Genomic DNA, 21,129 nt, shown 5'->3' with positions numbered 1-21,129 from the left:
AGTCTCGCATTGTCAGAGCTACCTTCACAGCGCTGCAGAAGAGGTAGGTCAGACAAAAGCAAAAGCAAAATACCGATGAGCTGCAGTTTGCACATGCGCAACACGGGATCGCGTACGTGACGGGCTAAGCAAGTTAGCGCTAGCTTCCTCCTGCTCGCTGCTCCCTCAAAGTCTCACCGGTTCGAGTTCGTGTAGCTGGCTGTCATCATGCTCAGAGCCGCCGTCCAACTCTCGTTCTCCGGTGTCCGGAGTTTAACCCGTACGCAACCATGGTGTCAAGGTATTTGTTCACCTCTGAATGTTATTTTGTAGTTTCGTATTGTTAGCTAGCTAGCTAGCTCATGAAACTGTCAGGGCGAAGTTGTCACGGGAATTATATGTGATGTCGGCACATTGCGGTGCCCGCACGGCTAATAGCTAGCTTAGCCAGTGTATCTATCCCTTATAAATACACGCCGCACTGTTAAGCGTGTTAATATGTCAGTCAAATTATGTAGACTTTCGTCCAATACTTCCATAAACCACAAAACCTGAATGTGTGCTATTCTGAAAATGTCCCGGTGTTCAGCTCGGTGGTGGCTGTGTCCTTGCAATGACCCAGTTGGTAAGCTTAATCTGGGGCCTGTGGTTCTGCTGCTGATGCTTGTTGCTCACATGCTAACTAGGTTAGTTGATAACGTTAGCTGTGTTCAGTCAACTAGCTAGTCGCCAGTGTGTTCTTGACATCAATGTATGGGTTGGTGCAAGCAATAACCATCAGGAAACATATGTTATTCGGATGTTGTCGAGATGTTTTAGCAAAAACATTGCTAATTCACGTTTGATATCCGCATGCTCTTAAATATATCCTAAGAAACATAACATGAATAGAAATGTCCTGTTTGTTTGTCAGAGTGTATTCGGGCTTGTAGGTGCAGTTGTAGGTCACGTTAAGGACGTTGGCAATAATCTAGCTGCATTAGCTACATTATTAGAAAGCATTTAGTCCTTAACCACTTCATTCAGTGTAGATAAAGCTATCCTTGACTAGTTGCCCTTCTGTATTACCTGACACTAGGTGCCACTGTAAGTGCTGTATTCTATTGGTGATAGGTTGTCCAACTAAAAACTGTTTTCCTCGTGCAGCTCTTTTGGCCTCAAGGTGTTACTCACATGGGAAGCAAGAGACCGATGAGGAGTTTGATGCCCGCTGGGTGACCTATTTCAACAAGCCAGACATTGACGCATGGGAGCTGAGAAAAGGTATGTTTACAGATGACGGTGAAGCTAAATCACTAAAGTTATTAGCATTAAAAACTGAGACCTAATACATAGTGTCCAACAGTTATTGCAGGGGATAGCTCAAGGAAGGTTTTTTTGCTAGTTTAGTAGGTCGAAGCTAAGATTTGGACAATATTTACCTTGAGTCTACAGAGTTGTCAACTAATAAAGATTTGGTCTGATCTGAGATTTGGAACAAATCGGTGAGGATGACTGCTTTGACAGTGTTAGATTACAGGATGAGTACATTAATGTGATGAAATTGTTTGATATTTTGTTTATTTAAGGGATATTGCTTTAAGAAAGTACACAGGATACTGTATTGTAGTACGATTACTAATATGCAAACATGGTAAACAAATATTTTGGATTTACCAGGTATGCTTATTTTATTTCCATAAAATGTGCACTTCATTTTGAATGAGTAACTTAACTGATCTGTCTGTTAATGCGACCAGTATTGTCATAACTTTTGTCTCTATAATTGAATGGGAGTTAACTCACTTTGAGAAATGTACACGTTTTTCTACAAAACCCTTCTTTTTCATTTAACGAAAGAATCCTAATTTCTCAAATGTTAAATGTTAGACAAGTAGTTGTACAATAACTTTGTGTAACTAAAATACACTCTAAAATTGACAAAATGATGATTCAAATCAGAAACTGTGATAAAAGAATAAGTAAAGAACAGTACCAATCTGAGCAGGTATTCAATGCCATCTTTGGGTACTTGACAGTTTTCAACACTTCATGCTACTGACACCTTTTGGTCAGTGCCAAAAGCTGTTAAGATTTGATACCTGGCCATAGTCAATAAAATCCTGTCAAAGAGTAAAATAAACAACTGTACAGTGTTTTGGCGTCCTGTAACCCTTCAGACACATTAATCTGTTACTCACCCTGGACTTCCTGGATCATATTTCATCATCTCAGTGGTCTCTGAAGCATCATGCGTTCTTTCAATGCAGGGCTATTTTTGGTCTGAAGAGAAAAAAGCACAACAGAAGAGATGTTGCAGGAAAGAAAGCGAAATAGGGAAAGGTTCATTATCAGGTGAGAAATGATAAGATCAGAAACTTACGGAAATGGTTCAGTAGGCAGTCCTAGTGGTTGAACGTCACACGAAAACATATGCAGGAAGTAGTGTTGTGAATGTGGTCGGTTTGGAATTTCACCCTAAAAAAATGTTTCTATGCTCAACTTGTACATTACGACAATATTTAAGGATAAGGTAGGGACTATTCCATGTAGTTTTTGTAAACAATATCCACAAAAAGACCAAAACCAGCAAAATGTTGTCTGTCTCTCATACTGGCTCACAGCCGCAAGCCAATTAGCTCCAACTGAGGATGTAAACTTTTTTAAATACGGGTAGCAAATGTAGTTTCATTGTTAAAACAGGTTCAGTAATTACCTGAAACAGTTGGACAATGTATTGTAAGTAAATAGTGGGTTTATTGGGGACTATTTTCAGCAGTGGTTTAATACACATTTACACACATGACTCAGGGAGTAATTTTAGCTCCAGGATAGTGTGTTTGTGGGATCAACTTAACTCATGTTCATCGTAATGAAGGAGTATGTCACCCAGTAACTGTGTGGCTAATTTATAGAGGTCTATGCAGGGCTCGATGGTAACTGTTGCCCTTGGCAACCAGATTGAGTCAATTGACAACCGTTTTGTGGTCTCTGGTTGCCCCCTTTGGCAACCACCTGTTCCAAATTTATATATATGTATATGTTGCCTTGAAAAGAAACAGACAACGCAAATTTTGTGTTAATGTTAACGGTGCTCATTAAAATCCGGTACTAATATGGCACCGGTGACCGGTACCTACCGGACGAAATAGAAATGCGGATTTCGGTGCCACTTAAGTGTCTGCGCTGCGCTCTGATCCTCCGAAACCCACGTTGGAGACAACAGAAACATCGCTGCATTTCACGCTAGTAAACACTAATAACCCGTTGCACAGCAGGTAACGTTAGCCTACCATTAGCTACAGTAGTAATTGGATTTAACACGGTTAAAATGCTGACAGTTAAACGGTGTAAAAGTGTAACTGTATTTCACTGTAGAGGATTCCAACAGCGGGACGTACAACAGTGTCACTAAAGCTATGAGCTAAAAGACTCAAATTAGCACCGGTCACTGCTGTTGTCTGAAAAACAACACAGACGGGACAAAATGTTGTTTACTAGTAAAGTGGTAAACCTCGTGGTGCATTCAAAGTTATTATAAAATACCCTTTTCTCATCTGTTATTTTTTCTTTTAACAGCAATTTACAGGTGAAAGAAGTAATTATTGTTATTACATTTTTAATAATCATTTAAATTACCCCCTTTTTTGTGCTGATCTAAAAATGCATCCGATCCGTGACTCAGAACAGTGATCCGAGCCGTGAGTTTTGTGATCCGTTGCACCCCTATTTAAGAGAGATGGGAATTTATATTGCAAGCCATTATCTCATTGTTTCTTTAATAAAATATGTGGTATAATTACATAAGAAATGAATTGCTCCAAATATAGGCAGTTTAAAACATGGCAACCGTATTGTCAATTTCGGCAACCAAAAGCTGATGCCTGGTTGCCAAGCCGGCAACCACTTTAAAAAGTTAGTGTTGAACCCTGCTATAGTACAAATGGGATATGATACAGTCGATCAGACTATTACCACAAAGAAAATACTTTTCAGTGGATTCATTGTTGGTTTTGGCCTTTTTATTGAATTTATTCACATAGGAAAATAGAATATCGCCGGCCTAATCCTTTTAAGCAACAGATAAATGTAGCTTATAGTAAGTGTTGATTTCTGTCTCTGTTCTCTAATTTAAAAGATGTGATTCCTTCTTTCAGGGATGAACACATTGATTGGTTACGATCTTGTACCTGAGCCCAAGATTCTCGAGGCAGCACTGAGAGCCTGTCGGAGGTTAAACGACTTGGCCAGCGCTATCCGGATTTTGGAAGCTGTGAAGGTGAGAGAAAAGGGGCACCTTCTGAGCTTGGGAATGTTGCCAACCAGCATCTTTGCAGTTGGTAGTCATACATTAATGAATAATGGGTTATACATTTTTATTTCCTCAGGATAAATCCGGCCCTCATAAAGATATCTACCCGTATCTGATCCAAGAGCTGCAGCCAACATTACACGAGCTTAGCATCCCTACACCTGAAGAGCTTGGCATTGACAAAGTGTAGATGAGTAGGTATTTAAATTCTCTCATCATTAATGTGTTATTTTCAATGTTTGTCATAAGAGGGCAATCTAACAGAAATGTTGTTTGTTTTGTTTTAGATCTAATGACAGTGGATATCCCAGGACACAGAACCCTTGTACTTAAATGTTTGCCTCATATAAATTGTGTGATATTTAATTTGGCCTTTATTAAGTTCTTTTGCTTGTATAATATTGATGAACCTAATAAAGGAAAGTGTATCTTTATTAAGTGCCACACATTTTGGGATATTTGTAGTCAGTTTCAGTACTTATTGAAGCAATACACTCAAATCATAAGTTGCTTTAATGGAAAGCAGAACATTGCTTTTACGGTGAATTTAGTTTGTGTGTGTCTGGACATCCTTGTGAGAGTCACATTTTGCCACCAGGGAGCAGCGTTTTCACATGAATGTAAAAATCATTTTACTGTATTCAATCTATACATCCGTTTTCATTTCAGGGAAAATGTACATGCTTGTAAAATAAACATGTTCTAATGGCAAATGGTGTAATGTTATTATCAACATAACTTGAATATTGCCCAAAGCTATACTAAATATGACAACTTCAGTTTTGTTGTTTTTTGTTCAAACAGCAATTCTTACAGTCCAATGGACTTTGCAGGATTTAAAAGATAATGGGTTGTATTATGGATAATGTTAGATTCTTTGATTATTGGCACGTTATGCTTATAATACCATGAACGCTGCCTTTACTGGGTTGAGCAAAAAAATACCTCCAAAGTGTATCAGTAGAAATGTTCAATGGGCTTGTCTCAAACTCAATTGTAGTTGAGTTGTACCATTTTGAAATGTACACAATTATTTAAAAAAGGTTATTCGTAAATAAAAGATTTACTCAATGGTAAGATTATTTTACTTAAAGTAACCTGAGTTGATTAAAGTGTCGGAGCTCTTTTTTCACTGCAATTTTTCGCTATCAAGCAAAATTGTGTTGAGTTAAAGGGGTATTAACAAGTCAAAGGTACTATAATGTGTTAAATGAGTGGTGGCTCTAGTGTTGTTTTTTTGTTCTCTTTTGACACGATTAAAAAGGTAGATAACACATTTTGCTGGAGTGGGAGGATTCAAATTATTGTGATAATTGTATAATAAAACCAGCTACTAACAAGCAGGTCTATGTGATTTATAAATCGGTGCAGTACAAGGAAACCATGATTTACCAGTCAGAATATGAGTAACTGCTTATACTTGTTAAATTAGTCACTGTTATGTTTCCGCTCCTGCTACAAGGTCACTGACTGAATCAATGTAAGAGGAACAAATGTCAGGTTCATTAATACACCATTTGACTGCTAGAGTGTGTGAATAAATTGTGATTTATTTCTTAATTGAAGTCATGTCTGCCTAACTCCCTCAGAAAGACATATTGAGCTAATTGAAAGCTAATTCTAGAAAAATAACTTTTTGCTCTTATCCTGTAATCAATCAGGTCATGTCAACAGAATCTGCTTTGGGATTTTCATAGAGGGGTTTGAGTGTCTATAAACCAATATTTCCAGTATTGTCACATGGCATTGGGCTGTTTAAAATAGAAGCATATGTACAGTAGATATTCATGAAGGTGCCGCATTGCAGTTAAAATTGGTTTTGTAGCCAATCAAATGGCAAAAGAGCTCTTTTTCTATTGTTGAAGCTCAAAAGAACCCAATTGATAAAGTTGATCTGACTGAAACACACATCTATTTGTTAATGCCACCATGTGTATAGGAATTAAAGATGGATGATTAGGGGGGAAAATATTAGATCAAATTAAACTGCAATACCTCCAACAGATGACCTCTGCCAGCCTCTTTTACACACGTTCTGTTAAATTGACTTAATCCTGCTCCAAAGAAAAAAAAGGACAATGACTAATGCACCATGACTTTTTAGCCAGACTGAATTTCCATGCAGGTTTCTGCTATGAAAGGCAACCCATTTAGCACTGGAGAGAAAACAAAGTGTCCTATGGGTGTAGAGGTCAGACCCAGTTGCAATGTGAATGAAGACTCAAATAATGTCATGTTTTTAGTAGAGATCGTGTTACCTCATTAACCATACAATTGTAAAGCAGAAGGTGTGGTTTCCTTGTGAAGTGGGTGGGTAGTTCCACACATGTGCAGAAAAGAAAACCCTCTTTACGAGCTTTACGCACGGGGCGGGACTTTCATTCATGCGAGTTGGGGGTGTAGGCCACTCAGTCAAAGACAATCAAAGATGTTTGAGTTTCCATGCGCCCTCAGTGACCAGGGATGTAAAGCGCAGAGCAGTTTTACCCCTCCTCCTCCAGCTCCGATCATTCCGGCCTCCACACTTCACGGGCTTTTAAATCACATTTAATAAGAATAATCTTTTTTTCTGTTTAAAAAGAAACTGGTCATGCGATGCGATTTATTTCTGCCGGAGGGAAGAAGGAAAAACTAGATAAGATCTGTTGGCGATGATGGATTACTCAAAGGCGCAAATGGTGAGTGTCGACGACTGTTTGGTAGCGCTCCCACTCGTGTTTGTTACAGTAACAAAACAAATGGCGATTTATGTAGAAGTTTTCCGCAACATTTGCACTTTAACGATTTAGTTTTCGTGTTTAATTGTTTTTCATGATTATTAGTGTATGCCTTGCATTCGCATGTATCTATACTTTGAAATAAAGTTGGTTTATAAAACCGAATAATCTATTTGTGAAATAACCCATCACCTTCATATTTAAGTAACTTTTCAACAAATGAGGACACAGAAAATCGTAGACAGAAACATGTTATATCCTGCTACTAGTTTATTCTCAACTGAAGTAGCCTAATGCATTTTCTGTTAATTATTATCTCAAGCCATCAAGCTTTGGTTCACTTAAATCCACCATTACTGTGCTTTCTGAGGCCAGGGCAGCCTCTCTTAAAAAAAGTTTCACTTTAACATGCCGATTTTAATGAACCAAACAACTAATATGTATAACTTTATTCACTCTACATTCCTAGTAATAATAATAATAATACATTTTATTTATTAGTAGGCCTATTTCAACAATTTACCAAAAGTTTAATGTGCCTCTTTCAATCTTTTTATACTTGTTGAATGCAGTTTTCATTATTTATAACTTTGGATAATTGTATGCAACATATAAAAGCAAAAACACCTAATCAAACATTTTCTCAATGAAGTTGGGGATTTTCTTTTTTTTTTTTTTTTGTCCATAGTCAAGCTTATCCGAGGAGGGCAGTTCAGCTGGGTGTCCACCGTCCGGTAATGCTGGGGTGAAGCTGGAGGCAGTGATGGAGCATCTGCAGAGACAACAAGAGGCCAAACTGGAGATGAATCTGCAAGAGAAACATCTTTTTCATGCACAGCTCCTGTTTGCTCAAAACGCTGCTGCAGCGAGAGCCTCTGGCTCCAGACTAGACTCCGCATTATTTGGCAAAGCAGATGGACAGACTTATCAAGCAGCTCAACAAGCTTTGAACAGCCATATCAGCAGAATAGATCCAAATGAGGAAGATGAGGACTCGGATGAGGAGGAACCGGAAATGGTGGAGCCTGAAGAGAATGATGAGGTGGAGGAAGACGATGATGGTGAGGAGGGGGACGACGGGCCTCATCATCAGGCGAAGCCTCGACTCCAGCAGGTTGCAGGCTTTCCCTTTGCTCCTTATTCCACACCTCGGTCGTCTGCTGCGAAGCCAATGTCAGAATCTCCACTTTTGGCAATAAAACAGGAGCAGGAGGAGAAGGAGCTGCTGTCTCCTGCAGGCCAGCACGCCTTCACATCACCCAATGGCTTCGCTGACTGGGGCTACGACGAGCCATTTAAACAAGTAAGTTACCCTGATAGAACTGCCCAAATCAATGCCATATTGTTTTTCTTTTGTTGAAGACTTTCCGATTTGACCAAATATATACGAAGAGGCAGAGATTGTGCAATACAAAGATCTTTATTTCATAAACAAAGACCTGAGTTAGTTCTGTGGAGCCATGGCCCAAAAAGTGCAAATAGGCTACATGACATTATAAACTGAAGATTATTAAAACACACCCTCATCTTCCACCTGATGTTAGCCTCCATCAGAAGACATGTATCCCCCCCCCTTGTTATTGCAACACAATTTTTCAATTAGAAAATTACAATTTTCTTTAGAAAACAGTTCTGAAAATAATACAATGTTTTAAGCAGTTCAGCTCACCTCAACCTCTTAGTTGTTATGTTCCGATCTTGTTATTGCATTTTATGATGTTATGCTACATTTTACTGGTACTTTTTTGGTTACACAACAATCAGGGTACAACAGTTCACACAAAGGATGGGTGATTAAACAACATCCATATTTAAGCATATGCCATTACTAAGATTTTCTACCACACTTTGATGTATTGTTAATCATCTTTTATAGTGGAACGTTTTCTCACATGGATTACAGATAAATAAAATCCCATTGTAATATTTCCGTCTACTCTTGGATATATTATAGTAATTTGAATCTTTACAGAGAAAAAATTGTTGTGTTGGCTGCTATGTGTTCTAACTGTTATTATTGTTGACTTCTTCCTGCTGCCTGGCCTGCCTGCTGTTGTCTCACATGTTAGGGGAAGGAACGTGTCCCTTTGGCAAGATGCCCAAACTCGATAGTGTTTAATGACTGGCCCGGCCAGAGATCTTTCCTTCTGCTACACCTCTCTCGTCTCACACTTACATCCTCCACCGGCCGAGCTAATTGGTCTTGGCTGTGGTCCAATCCTAACTGTTCAAAGCAGCCGGTTCATGCCTGACAAAGATGAAGTTAAAATGAGAGCAGAGGATTAATGAAATTGCCTAACGTGTGTATTTATGGACAAGGTTGGCTTCAAGGGTTAACTACTGTAAGGTAGGGTGTGGACTTTTCTCTCATTGTATCAGACATATCTCCTTTTAAATGAGATGCAAAGCTAGTACAGTATTTATGACTGTTTTCCAACAGATGTTTGACTACATATAGGTAACAGAGGGGTGTGTGTGTGTGTGTGTGTGTGTGTGTGTGTGTGTGTGTGTGTGTGTGTGTGTGTGTGTGTGTGTGTGTGTGTGTGTGTGTGTGTGTGTGTGTGTGTCCCTTGAAAAGGCCCCACTTCAGTACAATACTTTATGATAAATGTGGCCAGAAGGACAGCTGGGTTAGGGCCTCACAGCAAGCTACTACCCATAAAGTTTACTTACAGTAGTTTCAGTGGAGCAGAATCGGCTTTTTAAACCGTTTTACACATCTATTGTTCTGAGAGGTTCTAGAGATATTTAATATTTTCTTGTGCTATTGTCTATATGTTGATAAAAATTACTTGTTCTCTTTATAAATATAATTTATGTGTTTGTTAGCCTCTTTTAAAACTTGACAGGCTCAGAAACCTCACTGCTGACGTAGCTCAATGGATAGCTTTGCATAATTTAGTCGTCTCTTGGCAACACTTAATGGCAGCAAGTAATCAATACATTATATGGCCACTGTAGTGAGAATTGCATTTCCTTTTGTCAGACCAGCAGCCAACACCTAGAGCAATGAAGAACATTTGTTCCGTTTTAATTAAAGACTATTATGAAAAAAAAACTTAATTGCATGTGCGCGAAAAGGTTTGTATTTTTTTCTTCCATCACTTAAAGCACAAAAAACATCTCAGAACCTTAATCTATTATAAGAACATACGTATGTGCAGCGTTTTCATTGACCAATTTGTGTCAAAATTTAGGAGGCTTGTGATATTTAACTTAATCCTATTTACCTGTGTGTTAAGCTAAAAAGAGTTCTATGTTTCTTTATCATTGCTAACATTATTGAGTTTAGTAACCTATTGTTAAATATAACATATAACCAGACACAAAAATACATACATACATACATACATACAGTTTGAAATGGCGTCTTTTGCGAGTTAATTGGCATGGTTGTAAAAATTTACTCTTGTTTTACTCTCTTCACCCTAAAATCTGGTCCCTCTCTACTACTACTTTAGCTTTTTCTTTTCAGTCACTTCATTAATCAATTATCTTTGAGGATCTGGGAATGTTGTAAAAGCCTTACCATGCTGGGCAGCCATTGTTCAGTCCTTGTGTGCGGTCTCACTGTACGCCCTTAAATGTAGCGGGGGGGGGGACAAATGGCCCCATCTTTGCTCTCAGTCCCAGCTTACAGCACAGCAAGGGGCCAGATAAATGATCTTGACTTATTCGGGTGACTAAATGCCCAATAATTTGATTTGGATTAAAAATTTGGTCCCCCTGTGGTTATGACACAAGGCAAGGGATACGTTTTCGCTGTTGCTCTGCGGGAGTGGCTGAATGATTCTGATGAAGCTCATTATATGAGGCAGTTTCCGGTTAGTATAAATGTTTGAGTATTTCAATGGGACATTTCAAATAAGGTTTAATTTATTAACTTTTATCTTGACTTGCTGAACAGACATTCTTTCAAAAACTACTTTGTGTATAGTGATATGCATTAACCTGATAATTTGAATATATAAAACATCTAAAAACCTGATAAAACTAGCCTTTTTTAACAAAACAAAAGAAACCTTTTCCTGCCCTACATACTGAATACAATCAGGATTCCCAGGGCTGGATGTGTGAAACCTCTGTGAGCAATTAACTGAAAGCTCTTTGTTAATAGAGCCACAGTAGGTCTCACTTGCTCATCAATAAGGGGGGATGGGTTTTATTTCCATTTCATGGTGAAAAGACCTTATCTACCTTCACATCAATAAGCTTTCTGCTGGGGGAGTAGAAGTCCTTTATTAGAAATTTTAAACTGAAGCCATTAGATGTGTCGACAGCTCTGCCACCACAGGGGCAGTTTTATGTATAGGGAATACATACAGTTGTAATATTTAACTAGTTTAACAACTAAAAACAGGAATAGAAAATGAAAAGTTGGTGTTTACAGGGGTCCATTACACCGTGATTTTCTACCCGACGGGCAACTTACTTCTGCATTTAGTGGTACTGTAGAAAGAAGAAAAAGAGAATAATAGTTAGAAATTGATTTATAAAATATATCATCAGTCACCTGTATCACCTCTGTTGTAATGGATAAATGGTTAAAATGGATAAAAGTGATGGTTTGAAATAAATTCAATTGACCTTTGATAGGGCTGTGAGCATACATCTGACAACAAAGGCTGGGAACCTGGGCAGCTGTTTGTGTCTCAGCTTTTGCAGTTTGAATAGTGTTTTTACTGTAAACATCAGGAGAGTTGGACTGGAAGCCAAAACGTTATTGGTTCCCATGTATTTTGTAGCTTAAAGGGTGAAATGTAATGGATATTAACCCCAGGTCGAATCAGGTTGCCACACCAAACAATTTGTAAATGGGATAATGTGTTTAAAGTACAAAATTATACGTTTAAATGCAAGTATCAAGTAAAATTCTTGAGGGAAGACAATGAAAGACAAAAATAGTCCATTATTTTTGATAAACCACAAGCATGACAATTGAAGCATTTGAGCCTGTCAAACACAAAAACACATGCTTGTTTTATTATAAAACATGTTCACATAAAACAAGAGCATGAACTGAATGGCTTTTGAGCCCTCATAATCCCACAGCAAGCAAACTAGTGATAGAAATCCACGAAGAAAAACTGCAACAAGATCCACAATAGTTGAATTGAAATGACTGATTTGTAATGTCAGTTTTGAATAAAGATATAGGATAAATAATAGAATAAAAAACATCATCTACTTAATGTAATTGTAATGACAGACTGTTCTTCCAACCATGTTTGATTTTCATACTTGCATCATCGTGCGTCCTCTGCATGCGTTAGCAGGACAATAACATCTCAGCGGGCTTTTCCACACAGTTGCACACACTGCCCTCCACACACATTTTTAACCTTTAGCTGTCATTAAGGGGGAGGAGATGGAGGAATAACATGTCACATTAAACTTCCTAATGAGCATTTGGCCTTTCATTAATCTTCCTTTTACTGTGCCTAGCTTTAAACGGACACTCCCTTTAAGAAATATAAGATAAGCCTTTTATTGATTGTCAGAGGGGAAAATATAGTATATAATAGTTGTTGCAGCAGCACAAGGACAGAAATAAGTACAGATAAATAGAGAGAGATAATTGGAAGTATATAAAATAGGAATACAAATAAAAATAGAAACCATACAAGAGCAAACTCAAAATTACAGTGCAAGCAGTACACAGAGTACATACTGTAAACTAATAGTGCATTTCAAGTGACGTGACCGTGGTGTGATGTGTACCTGCAAAGTATATGAGTAATATGATACCACTTACTATTACAGCATAAACCAGAATGATATATAAAACGATCAAGTAATAATACTTAGTGTTTGTTTTAATATAGGCAAGGCAGCTTTATTTGTATAGCACATTTCAGCAACAAGGTTTTCAACAACAATTCAAAGTGATTTACATAAAACATTAAAGTACAGTTAAAAACAAATTAAAACATCTGCACACACACAACACCAGCAGAAAAAAGTATTTTCAGTGCTGGAAAAAAAACGGTTTGGACACAAAGTCCAGAGTCATTGAGGAAAAGGTGACGCATATTGAGAAGCTTTAAATAGGAATGGTATCTCACTGAGGATACAACATCCCAGTGTTTGTTTTTAATTGCTATTGTTTTTGCCATGCTCTTATTAAATTCATCATATAACGCAGACACAGGATAATCTGGAGGACAAACTGTTCACTAATGTTTCTCTGTGGGTGTATTTACAGAGAGGAAGTGCCATCTGGGCTGAGGAGAATGACGGAGGAAAAGTAAAAGGAGAACCATCCAGGGACTTTGCCAAGGTCAGTAGATTTAGTTGATGTATGTAAACAAGAAAACGTCTGCAATAATCAAAGTAACTGTTCACTTGCTATTGCTGATGTTTGTTTTTAACTTGCAGCTTTATGAACTGGATAATGACCCACAGCGGAAGGAGTTTCTTGATCAACTCTTTGTCTTTATGCAGACACGAGGTAAGATTCAGAGTTAGAGCCTTCAAACGGGACACAAAAGTCTAATGTTTGCCCAACCTCCTCCCTACGCAGACTTTGATTAGAAATGCATTTGTGATACGTCAAAAATCAAACAAAATCCATTCCCTCAACATAATTGAGAATGCAGTTTAGTTACATGGGAACGTAATTTATATAAGAGACAGAGCTGGCTCTAGAGGCACTGCAGATATAATAATGTGGGTTTGGTTAATGTCACATGTTTATGTAGCAGTGCAGCTCAAGTTGACTGGCTGAACTAGCTTGCAGGCTTTGCTCTATATATTTATTTAGTCATTTAAATGATGGTGCCTTTTTATCTTAAGTTGACTATTATCTCACAAATTGATCTTATATTATAAAGTAAATAATTTAATCTCTTATTTATTAGAGCCAGAATGATATGCTTTGGTCCCAATTCGATTCTTTCACGACACATGGGTGCCGGTTCAATTTGTATTGCAATTCGATAGTACTGAGTGTTGCGAATTTGTTATTCTTCTTTAACAAAAAACTAAGTTGAATAATACACTTCTAGAGACAATATATCATGAGACATTTCTAAAAAGTAATTGTTCTCTAAAAACAAGGCACATCACATGTCAGTCAGTCAGTCTGACATTTATTTCATTTGTAAAGAAGTACGTAACATTTTCTGCTTTCGGTCTGTTTTGCTGGAAATGCCATCAGCGATACCGTATAAACAGAAAATATTTAGGTGTATCATTGGTAAAAAAAAAAAAAAAACTAAATAATATATATTGATTCTAGGGAAAAGAATCGTCAGAAAGAAATTGCTATATATACGATTTTCAATTTTCTGAAGGTCTACAGGTCGAAATGTGGTCCAATTAAAACAAATCCCAGTCAAAAAGAAGTAGGACACTTTCTGCAATCTTTACCCGTGTGTGTCATGGTCATGGCAAATGTGTGTGTCTGTGACATGTGTTTATCTTAAGCACAGAGATATCTTTCTACAACTGCTTTTAAGCCTCCTTGCTTCATTGACTTTACTCCAAATCGGGATTGGAAGGGTTAGCTGTCAACCCTGTGATTGGCAGGCACTGCTGGCTGTAAAATTCCCCCTCCCCCATGCGCTCAAATCAATGCAGCAACAGAGCTGCTGCTGTGGAATTATCCCCACCCTCATCCATCTGAAATAAGCTTCGTTAGAGAAGTCTATCCACACAGATTATACGAGCTAAACCCTATGACCCAACAATATCCTCAGGCCCTCAGGGGCGTAGATTGATTCTCTTCCTCCTCGTGCTGTCCTTAATAGTGCTCTTACAAGATCTTGTTCTTGTTTTATACCAACTTCTCAGGAGTAGAATCCAAAGAAAATAAAAACATTTAGTGTTTCACTTGCTTTTAATATTCTTGTTTCATGTGTTTTTATTGCTTTATCTGTTTTTAATGTGCTTAAGGTGCTGGTTTTACTGTAACGTGTCTTTGAGTACCATGTAAAGTGCTATATAAATAAAATGTATTATTATTGTATTTATCCTCTTATGCTTCAGGAACTCCTGTAAACCGCATCCCCATCATGGCGAAGCAGGTGCTGGACCTGTATAGGCTTTATAAGCTTGTGACGGAGAAGGGAGGCCTGGTGGAGGTTATTAACAAGAAGATCTGGAGGGAGATCACCAAAGGTCTCAACCTCCCCACATCCATCACCAGCGCAGCCTTCACCCTCCGCACCCAGTAGGTGTCTCTCTCATTTGTAACTGAATTGACACTCGTTCTCTTCAGGAACAATCGGAAGAATACAATCTGTCAAAAGTCTCTCTAAATGGGTTAAAATGTAATATGCTCAAATGATTGCAAATATTACTCAACATTGAGTCTACCATTTTCAATTAAACTACTATTAGAATAATAAAAATGTATGAAATGTATTACTTTTTCAATATTTATTTTTTTTATTTTTTAATTATTATTTTTTATTTTTTAACCTTTATTTTACCAGGGAAAAATCACATTGAGATTAAAATCTCTTTTACAAGTGAGCCCTGGCCAAGAAGGCAGCACATAAAAATACACTTTAACATACAATAAATAACAGACAGACAGGGATGGACAGCAATAATAAATAAGAAAATAAAAACAGAAAATCACATTTTAAAAACAAGCGCAAACATGTTGATATAATTGATGTAGGCGGGACTTGAATTCAGTATGTGAAATTAAAACCTGCAATTAATAAGTAATTTAGTAATGATTGCATTACAGTATTCAGCATGTTATCACATTAAGATATATATATTTTCACCCTTATTAGAGACACATCGTTTACATTTTGAGAAATTATTAATTATTTGCTATTAGGTTTGCTATACGTTTTTTTTTTTTTTTTTTTTGAAGGCAGCTATTTAATCTTGTAAATGATAAAAATTAGCATTTTGTGGCGCTCATTACTGTAAAGTAAACCCACCAGCTCTGTTCTTTCTTTCAGATTAGTTAAGAATTGGTGTCATGATCTGTGCAAGTCTACATGTAATAGTAATCAAAGAATGTCAAAGTTTTGGCCTCTGTTAAACATTTTAGTAATAGTTAACCTATATTTCTTAGTATTATTTACAGTAGGTGACATTCAAAGTCACATGCTTCAGTAACTAAAACAAACATTTTTTAATACTGAATATTTGAATTGAAGCTCTTTCAAGTAAAATAGTTTCTTAAGTATTAATAACATTTTCGATCTTTTACACCCAGATTATCTTTATTTTAAAAAGTGCTCATTAGCACCAGATCCTGTGACTAATTTGAAACTTTTCCTTTCAGGTATATGAAGTACCTGTACCCGTTTGAGTGTGAGAAGAAGGGCCTGAGTTCTCCAGGTGAGCTGCAGGCTGCCATCGATAGTAATCGCAGAGAAGGTCGACGTCCCAGTTACACCAACAGCTTGTACCGCTACTCTCCCTCCCCGAGCTCCGCTCCACACACCCTCCACTCTTCACCCACCATGCGAACCACCCCGACCGGACAAAACAGCCTGAATACATTGGCTAGCCCAAATCTAAAGAGAAACGCAGGTATGACACAGTGTGTGCTGTGTAAGAGAAATGGTATCCCTTATGTGATATTTTGAAAATCATTCTCAATGAAAACCTGGTGGTACTTGAATCGCCATTATGAAAATGCATTTGATCCAGCTTTTTTTGTGCTTCTGATTTCATGACGTGTTTAAAATAGTTTTCACTGTTTTTTTTTTTTTTTCCCAATCAGATGAGATGTCAACCCCTGTAATACCCAGCCGGCTGCCCATGGCTCTGGCCCTGGGACAGCAACAGCAACAACAGCTGGCACAAGCTGCTACACTGGACCATTTCAGAGAGAGGCTGGAACGAGGAGCTGGGGCAGCTTCAGCTGGCGCTCCAGAGAAGAAAATGATGCAGATTGCAGAGGAGCAGCAACGCCTCATGCAGCAGGCCATCCAACAAAACCTCCTGGCCTTTGCGTCTCACTTCAACCCCATGAACCTCAAACTTAACAATGGACATGGTGAGTTGCCTTCGCTGTAATGATGCAGGCACTATCATTACTTGAAATAATTTCAGGAAAGTCTGTTAATTGGAGTTTTTTTTCCCCCACAGAGAGCAAACAGGATTTGTCTCTGAGTATCTCCACTAATGGAGCAGCCAGTATCAGTGTATCTGTGGAGGTCAATGGCACTGTTTACTCAGGTGAGTAATTGCCTTTTAAAGCTTAGTTTAGTGTCAAGACTGGAAACAGCTAGCCCGGCTCTGTCAGACGATAAAACATTTTTGTTTTTACCTCTAAACCTCAGCAATAACATGTTATATCTCGTTTGTTCAAACCATATACAAACAGTGTAAAAAGAACAAGTTGTGTTTTTACGGGGGTTATGTGCCGGACTATTTCATGGCTGGGAGCAGTGACTTCCTTCCACGACATGTCGTTTTTACATTTTGTTTTTTTGTACAGATTAAATAAACGAGATATAAAACGTGTTATTTAGTGGGCTTTAAAGGTGCTGGTAGGCGGATGTGTTACCTTTGGACAGAGCCAGGCTAGCTGTTTCCCTCAGCTTCTAGTCTGTATGCTAACCTAGCCCGCTGGCTCTAGCATTACTGTTTATGTAGCGCACAGACATGAGAGTGGTATCTTAGTTAGTTAGTTAGTTAGTTAGTTATGTTTTATTTCTGTGTCATGCCAAACATTTTGGCCCATCCCACATGGGATTACAAGACACCACATATGTACTTATTTAACAAACATCTTCCTGTCGCATATACAAATCATTCAGAGAAATACATGAATACAAATATATACATATACACACATATACACATACATATATGTATATACACGTATACACATACACACACAAACAACAAATTCTCATCTACAATTCATCTCTATAAAGAGCTTTTTTCGTCTTCTCCCAAGCTTTATCTAGATAATTGGCTAATTTATGTTTCATATGTGAACAGCCATCTCGGTCTTTGAGCATCATCCATATTTACCAAGTCAAGCTCTGCTTTTATCCTACGAAACAAAAAATCACGCTGTTCACAATAAAAAGGACAATAGAAAACAAAATGGAACTCATTTTCTATATCATTCAAACAACACATGGGACAGATCCGTTTTTCCTCTTCTACATTAACACATCGTCCTGTTTCAATAGTCAAAGGCAAAACACCAGATCTCACTTGAGCACATAAAGATTTTTGCCTTTTTGACAAATTATATACAACATAATTCTCAGTGCCATATTCTGTTTTTATCATTACAAAAATATGCAATTTTGGCTTAGCCCATATATCATCGGCCCACTGCTTTTTGTCTTTAGCAAACAGATTCTTTAAACAAACCAATATTCAGCTTTACATTATTAAGAAACAACTCACCAAAACCATAATTACAAAACAATTTGCATATGTCGTTAGACCAAGGACCAAGAATGTGTTTCTCCCAGAGAAATATTTTCCTTGTCAACCTATTTGCGTTCATATCTAATAGACGATTCCATAACTGGGCCATACATATCTTCCAGCGAGCCTCACACGATTCCCATCCCATGTCTCCCACTATCGCCAATGTAGGGGTATATTTATGCACACCCAGAAAAAATCTTATGGCACTATTTTGCACTAATTCACAATTAGATATATTCCTAAGTCCTCTAACACCCACAATATAATCAAGTATAGGGCACACACAAGCTTGAAACAATTTAAAATAAGTTTGAAAACTTATGTCTTTCAGATTCTTGCTTTTACCAATGATTCCTCCCAAAGCTCTACGTGCTGAATCAGCAAGAACCTTAACACCATTTCTGAAATTCATATGTTCATCAATATAGAAACCTAGATATTTATATGAGTCTACAAAGTTCAGCTTGTGTGACCCAATTTTAAACTCATAAGTGCTGCGAGTAGTTAAAGGTTTTCTAAAGTGAAATTATTTCTGTTTTCTTTCTATTGATAAACAATCTCCATTTATTACACCAATCATCAATATAGGAGAGCAACCGCTGCAAATTATCTTCAGATGGAGACAGTAGTACTATGTCATCCGCGTACAAAAGAATACTTATCATTTCATTTCCACACCTTATTCCACAATTCAGTGCTTTTATTTCCTTTGCCAAATCATTTATATAAATTGCAAATAATGTAGGAGACAATCTTCTCATCTAACTCCCAGCAAGAAAGCGAAAAAACTACTTCTTTAAATAGTACTGTTTTACTGTCTTTTGTACCTTTTTTTTTATTTATTTTTTTGAATGTTTTTCTGCAGCACTAAAGGCTTTCATTCCTCTGAATACAACGTACTTAATTACACAAAATTCTCCCTTGAACTTGACCTTTTACATTTGTAATTTAAAAAAAACACATGTTAATCAAATGAATCATACAACACATACTTTTTAATTTCTGTTGGTTTTAACTTTAATCTACTCTCTAATCTCTGCATTGCAGGAATGCTGTTTGCCCAGAAGTCAGCTGCACCTGTGGCGTCACAGGTTGTAACTCCGGCAGGAACAAATGGTTTCAGTGCCATGTCCTCCTCACACAGTCCCTCCTCTTCATCTTCCACCTCCTCTAAGGGACCAAATTAAGCCTCACTGGTCTTTTAAATGTCTTCAGCAAAATAATAATACAAAAAGCATACTTTTTTTGTCAGGCAATAACTGTGTGAAATCTAACTATACTGCTGTCTACTAGTACACCTCTAGTTGTACTTGTTGATCTTCTTTTTGCAGTGCAGTCAGCTGTAACGCATGAGGAAAGCATTGTTTTTCCAATATTTTGACAGTTTAATGTACTTTAAATGAGTTTTGTCAAAGGGCATTTATGTTTAACCTCAAAGTCTTTCAAACTGACCATAATATAGATTCAGATCACACTTTATGCCTGTTAGAAGCTTTTTTTAATGTTGTGGCATCCATCTCTAAGGCTTTCCAAGATTTGTTCAGAAGTGTCTTTAGAGCCTCTTTGGGTGTCAACCGCATTTATAGCTAATTATCAAACCGTTCTGTAGCTGCCTTTTTCCCGTAACAGTGTGGTTGCCAAAGTGCAGCTAATGAAGACCAAAAAGCCTTAGCTCAATGACATAGCCCCTGTCTATATCTATTTTGCTGAAGCCATTTTGTATCCCCTTTAGTAAACATTTGGTGTAACCCGAGTGATAGCTCATAGTTAATTCATTTTCATAGCAGCTTTCGGGGATTATGTACACCATCGGTTTCTTAAAGAATTAGAGACATTTGTTGCAAGTTGGTTGGATTTTGTTATGTTTTTTTTAATGTTTCATTTAACTTTTTTTATTTAATCATTTGGCTCAGCCTCAAAATTACAGAACATGTATTTCATGTCAGTGAATCAGTGTGAATCAAAGGCAAAACATTAGAAACAAGGTTTTGCTGGAAATTATATGTAGGATGGAAGTGATTCAACATTTACCTCAATTAACTTCCCATGTTGGTAAGTTTCTCTGGAATTTGTTCTGGACTCAGGAATGTCCTCTGGACTCATTACTGTTATATTGTATCTCATAATATATTGCTGTGTTGTATTTGCATAAACACAGAGAATGTATCGCTAATGACCTCAAACTTTTGACAAGTGAACACTGAAACAGTGCTACCTCACTCTTCTAGAGAAATATGCAATACTTTATGTAGGGGGTGATGATTTAGCCATCTGCTGAAATATATTGTATGTGGACAATCAAGTAGACATATCAATCATGCAAACAAATGTCACTGTGATCTCTGTTTTGGTCTTTAACGTATTTCTTGGACATGTGGCCATGAGGAATAAAACAATCTTGTGTACTCTGTAGAAAGACTGTTCTTTTTTTGTGAACCCCTCATTGCTTTTGCCAAAATGAAGATAAGTCGAAAGATCATTCTTCCAAAACAAATGTTCTAATATATCCCATGGCGTGCATCTTTTTATAGTTGTTTCAGCTTGAAAAAAACTGCATCTAACAGTCTTTATCAGTGACTGAGTTGAAATGATTGACATTCATTCCGATCCCAATGTCAAGAGTGAGCGTCCATGTTCAAAATTATTTAGGACTTTTCAAAACATAGGTTACAAGGTGCTTCACGGTTACAAATGAAAATACAAGTAGTAGAATGTAACTGAGTGTGTTTATTCATTTAATTCTACTTTATACATGTTCTCCATATTGCA

General features: G+C 37.4%; 2 protein-coding genes across 3 annotated transcripts; both read left to right on the top strand.

Moving 5' to 3' along the window:
• Positions 1–43: 43 nt before the first annotated feature.
• On the top strand, positions 44–5,341 carry LOC116038550 (cytochrome c oxidase subunit 5A, mitochondrial-like). Of its 2 annotated transcripts, none has more exons than XM_031283053.2 (5): positions 44–280; positions 1,126–1,242; positions 4,116–4,237; positions 4,347–4,468; positions 4,558–5,341. In XM_031283053.2, exons 1-4 carry the CDS (start codon positions 208–210, stop codon positions 4,458–4,460), a joined length of 426 nt encoding a protein of 141 aa, XP_031138913.1. In that variant the 5' UTR covers positions 44–207; the 3' UTR covers positions 4,461–4,468; positions 4,558–5,341. The 2 variants fall into 2 exon arrangements, with proteins under 2 accessions (XP_031138913.1, XP_031138912.1); XM_031283052.2 differs by having other exon boundaries at positions 45–280; positions 4,347–4,464.
• Positions 5,342–6,269: 928 nt separating this feature from the next.
• LOC116038549 (AT-rich interactive domain-containing protein 3A-like) lies at positions 6,270–20,897 on the top strand. The gene is made up of 9 exons (XM_031283051.2): positions 6,270–6,948; positions 7,676–8,290; positions 13,193–13,267; positions 13,366–13,438; positions 14,977–15,160; positions 16,241–16,491; positions 16,685–16,960; positions 17,053–17,142; positions 19,408–20,897. The coding sequence occupies exons 1-9, from the start codon at positions 6,922–6,924 to the stop codon at positions 19,545–19,547; spliced, it is 1,731 nt and encodes a 576-aa protein (XP_031138911.1). The 5' UTR covers positions 6,270–6,921; the 3' UTR covers positions 19,548–20,897.
• The last annotated feature ends 232 nt before the right edge of the window (positions 20,898–21,129 follow it).

This window comes from Sander lucioperca, chromosome 7 (assembly GCF_008315115.2).
Source record: "Sander lucioperca isolate FBNREF2018 chromosome 7, SLUC_FBN_1.2, whole genome shotgun sequence".
Taxonomy (NCBI): domain Eukaryota; kingdom Metazoa; phylum Chordata; class Actinopteri; order Perciformes; family Percidae; genus Sander; species Sander lucioperca.
The sequence above is the reverse complement of the archived record's forward strand: the minus strand, read 5'-3'. Positions and strand labels throughout refer to the sequence as shown.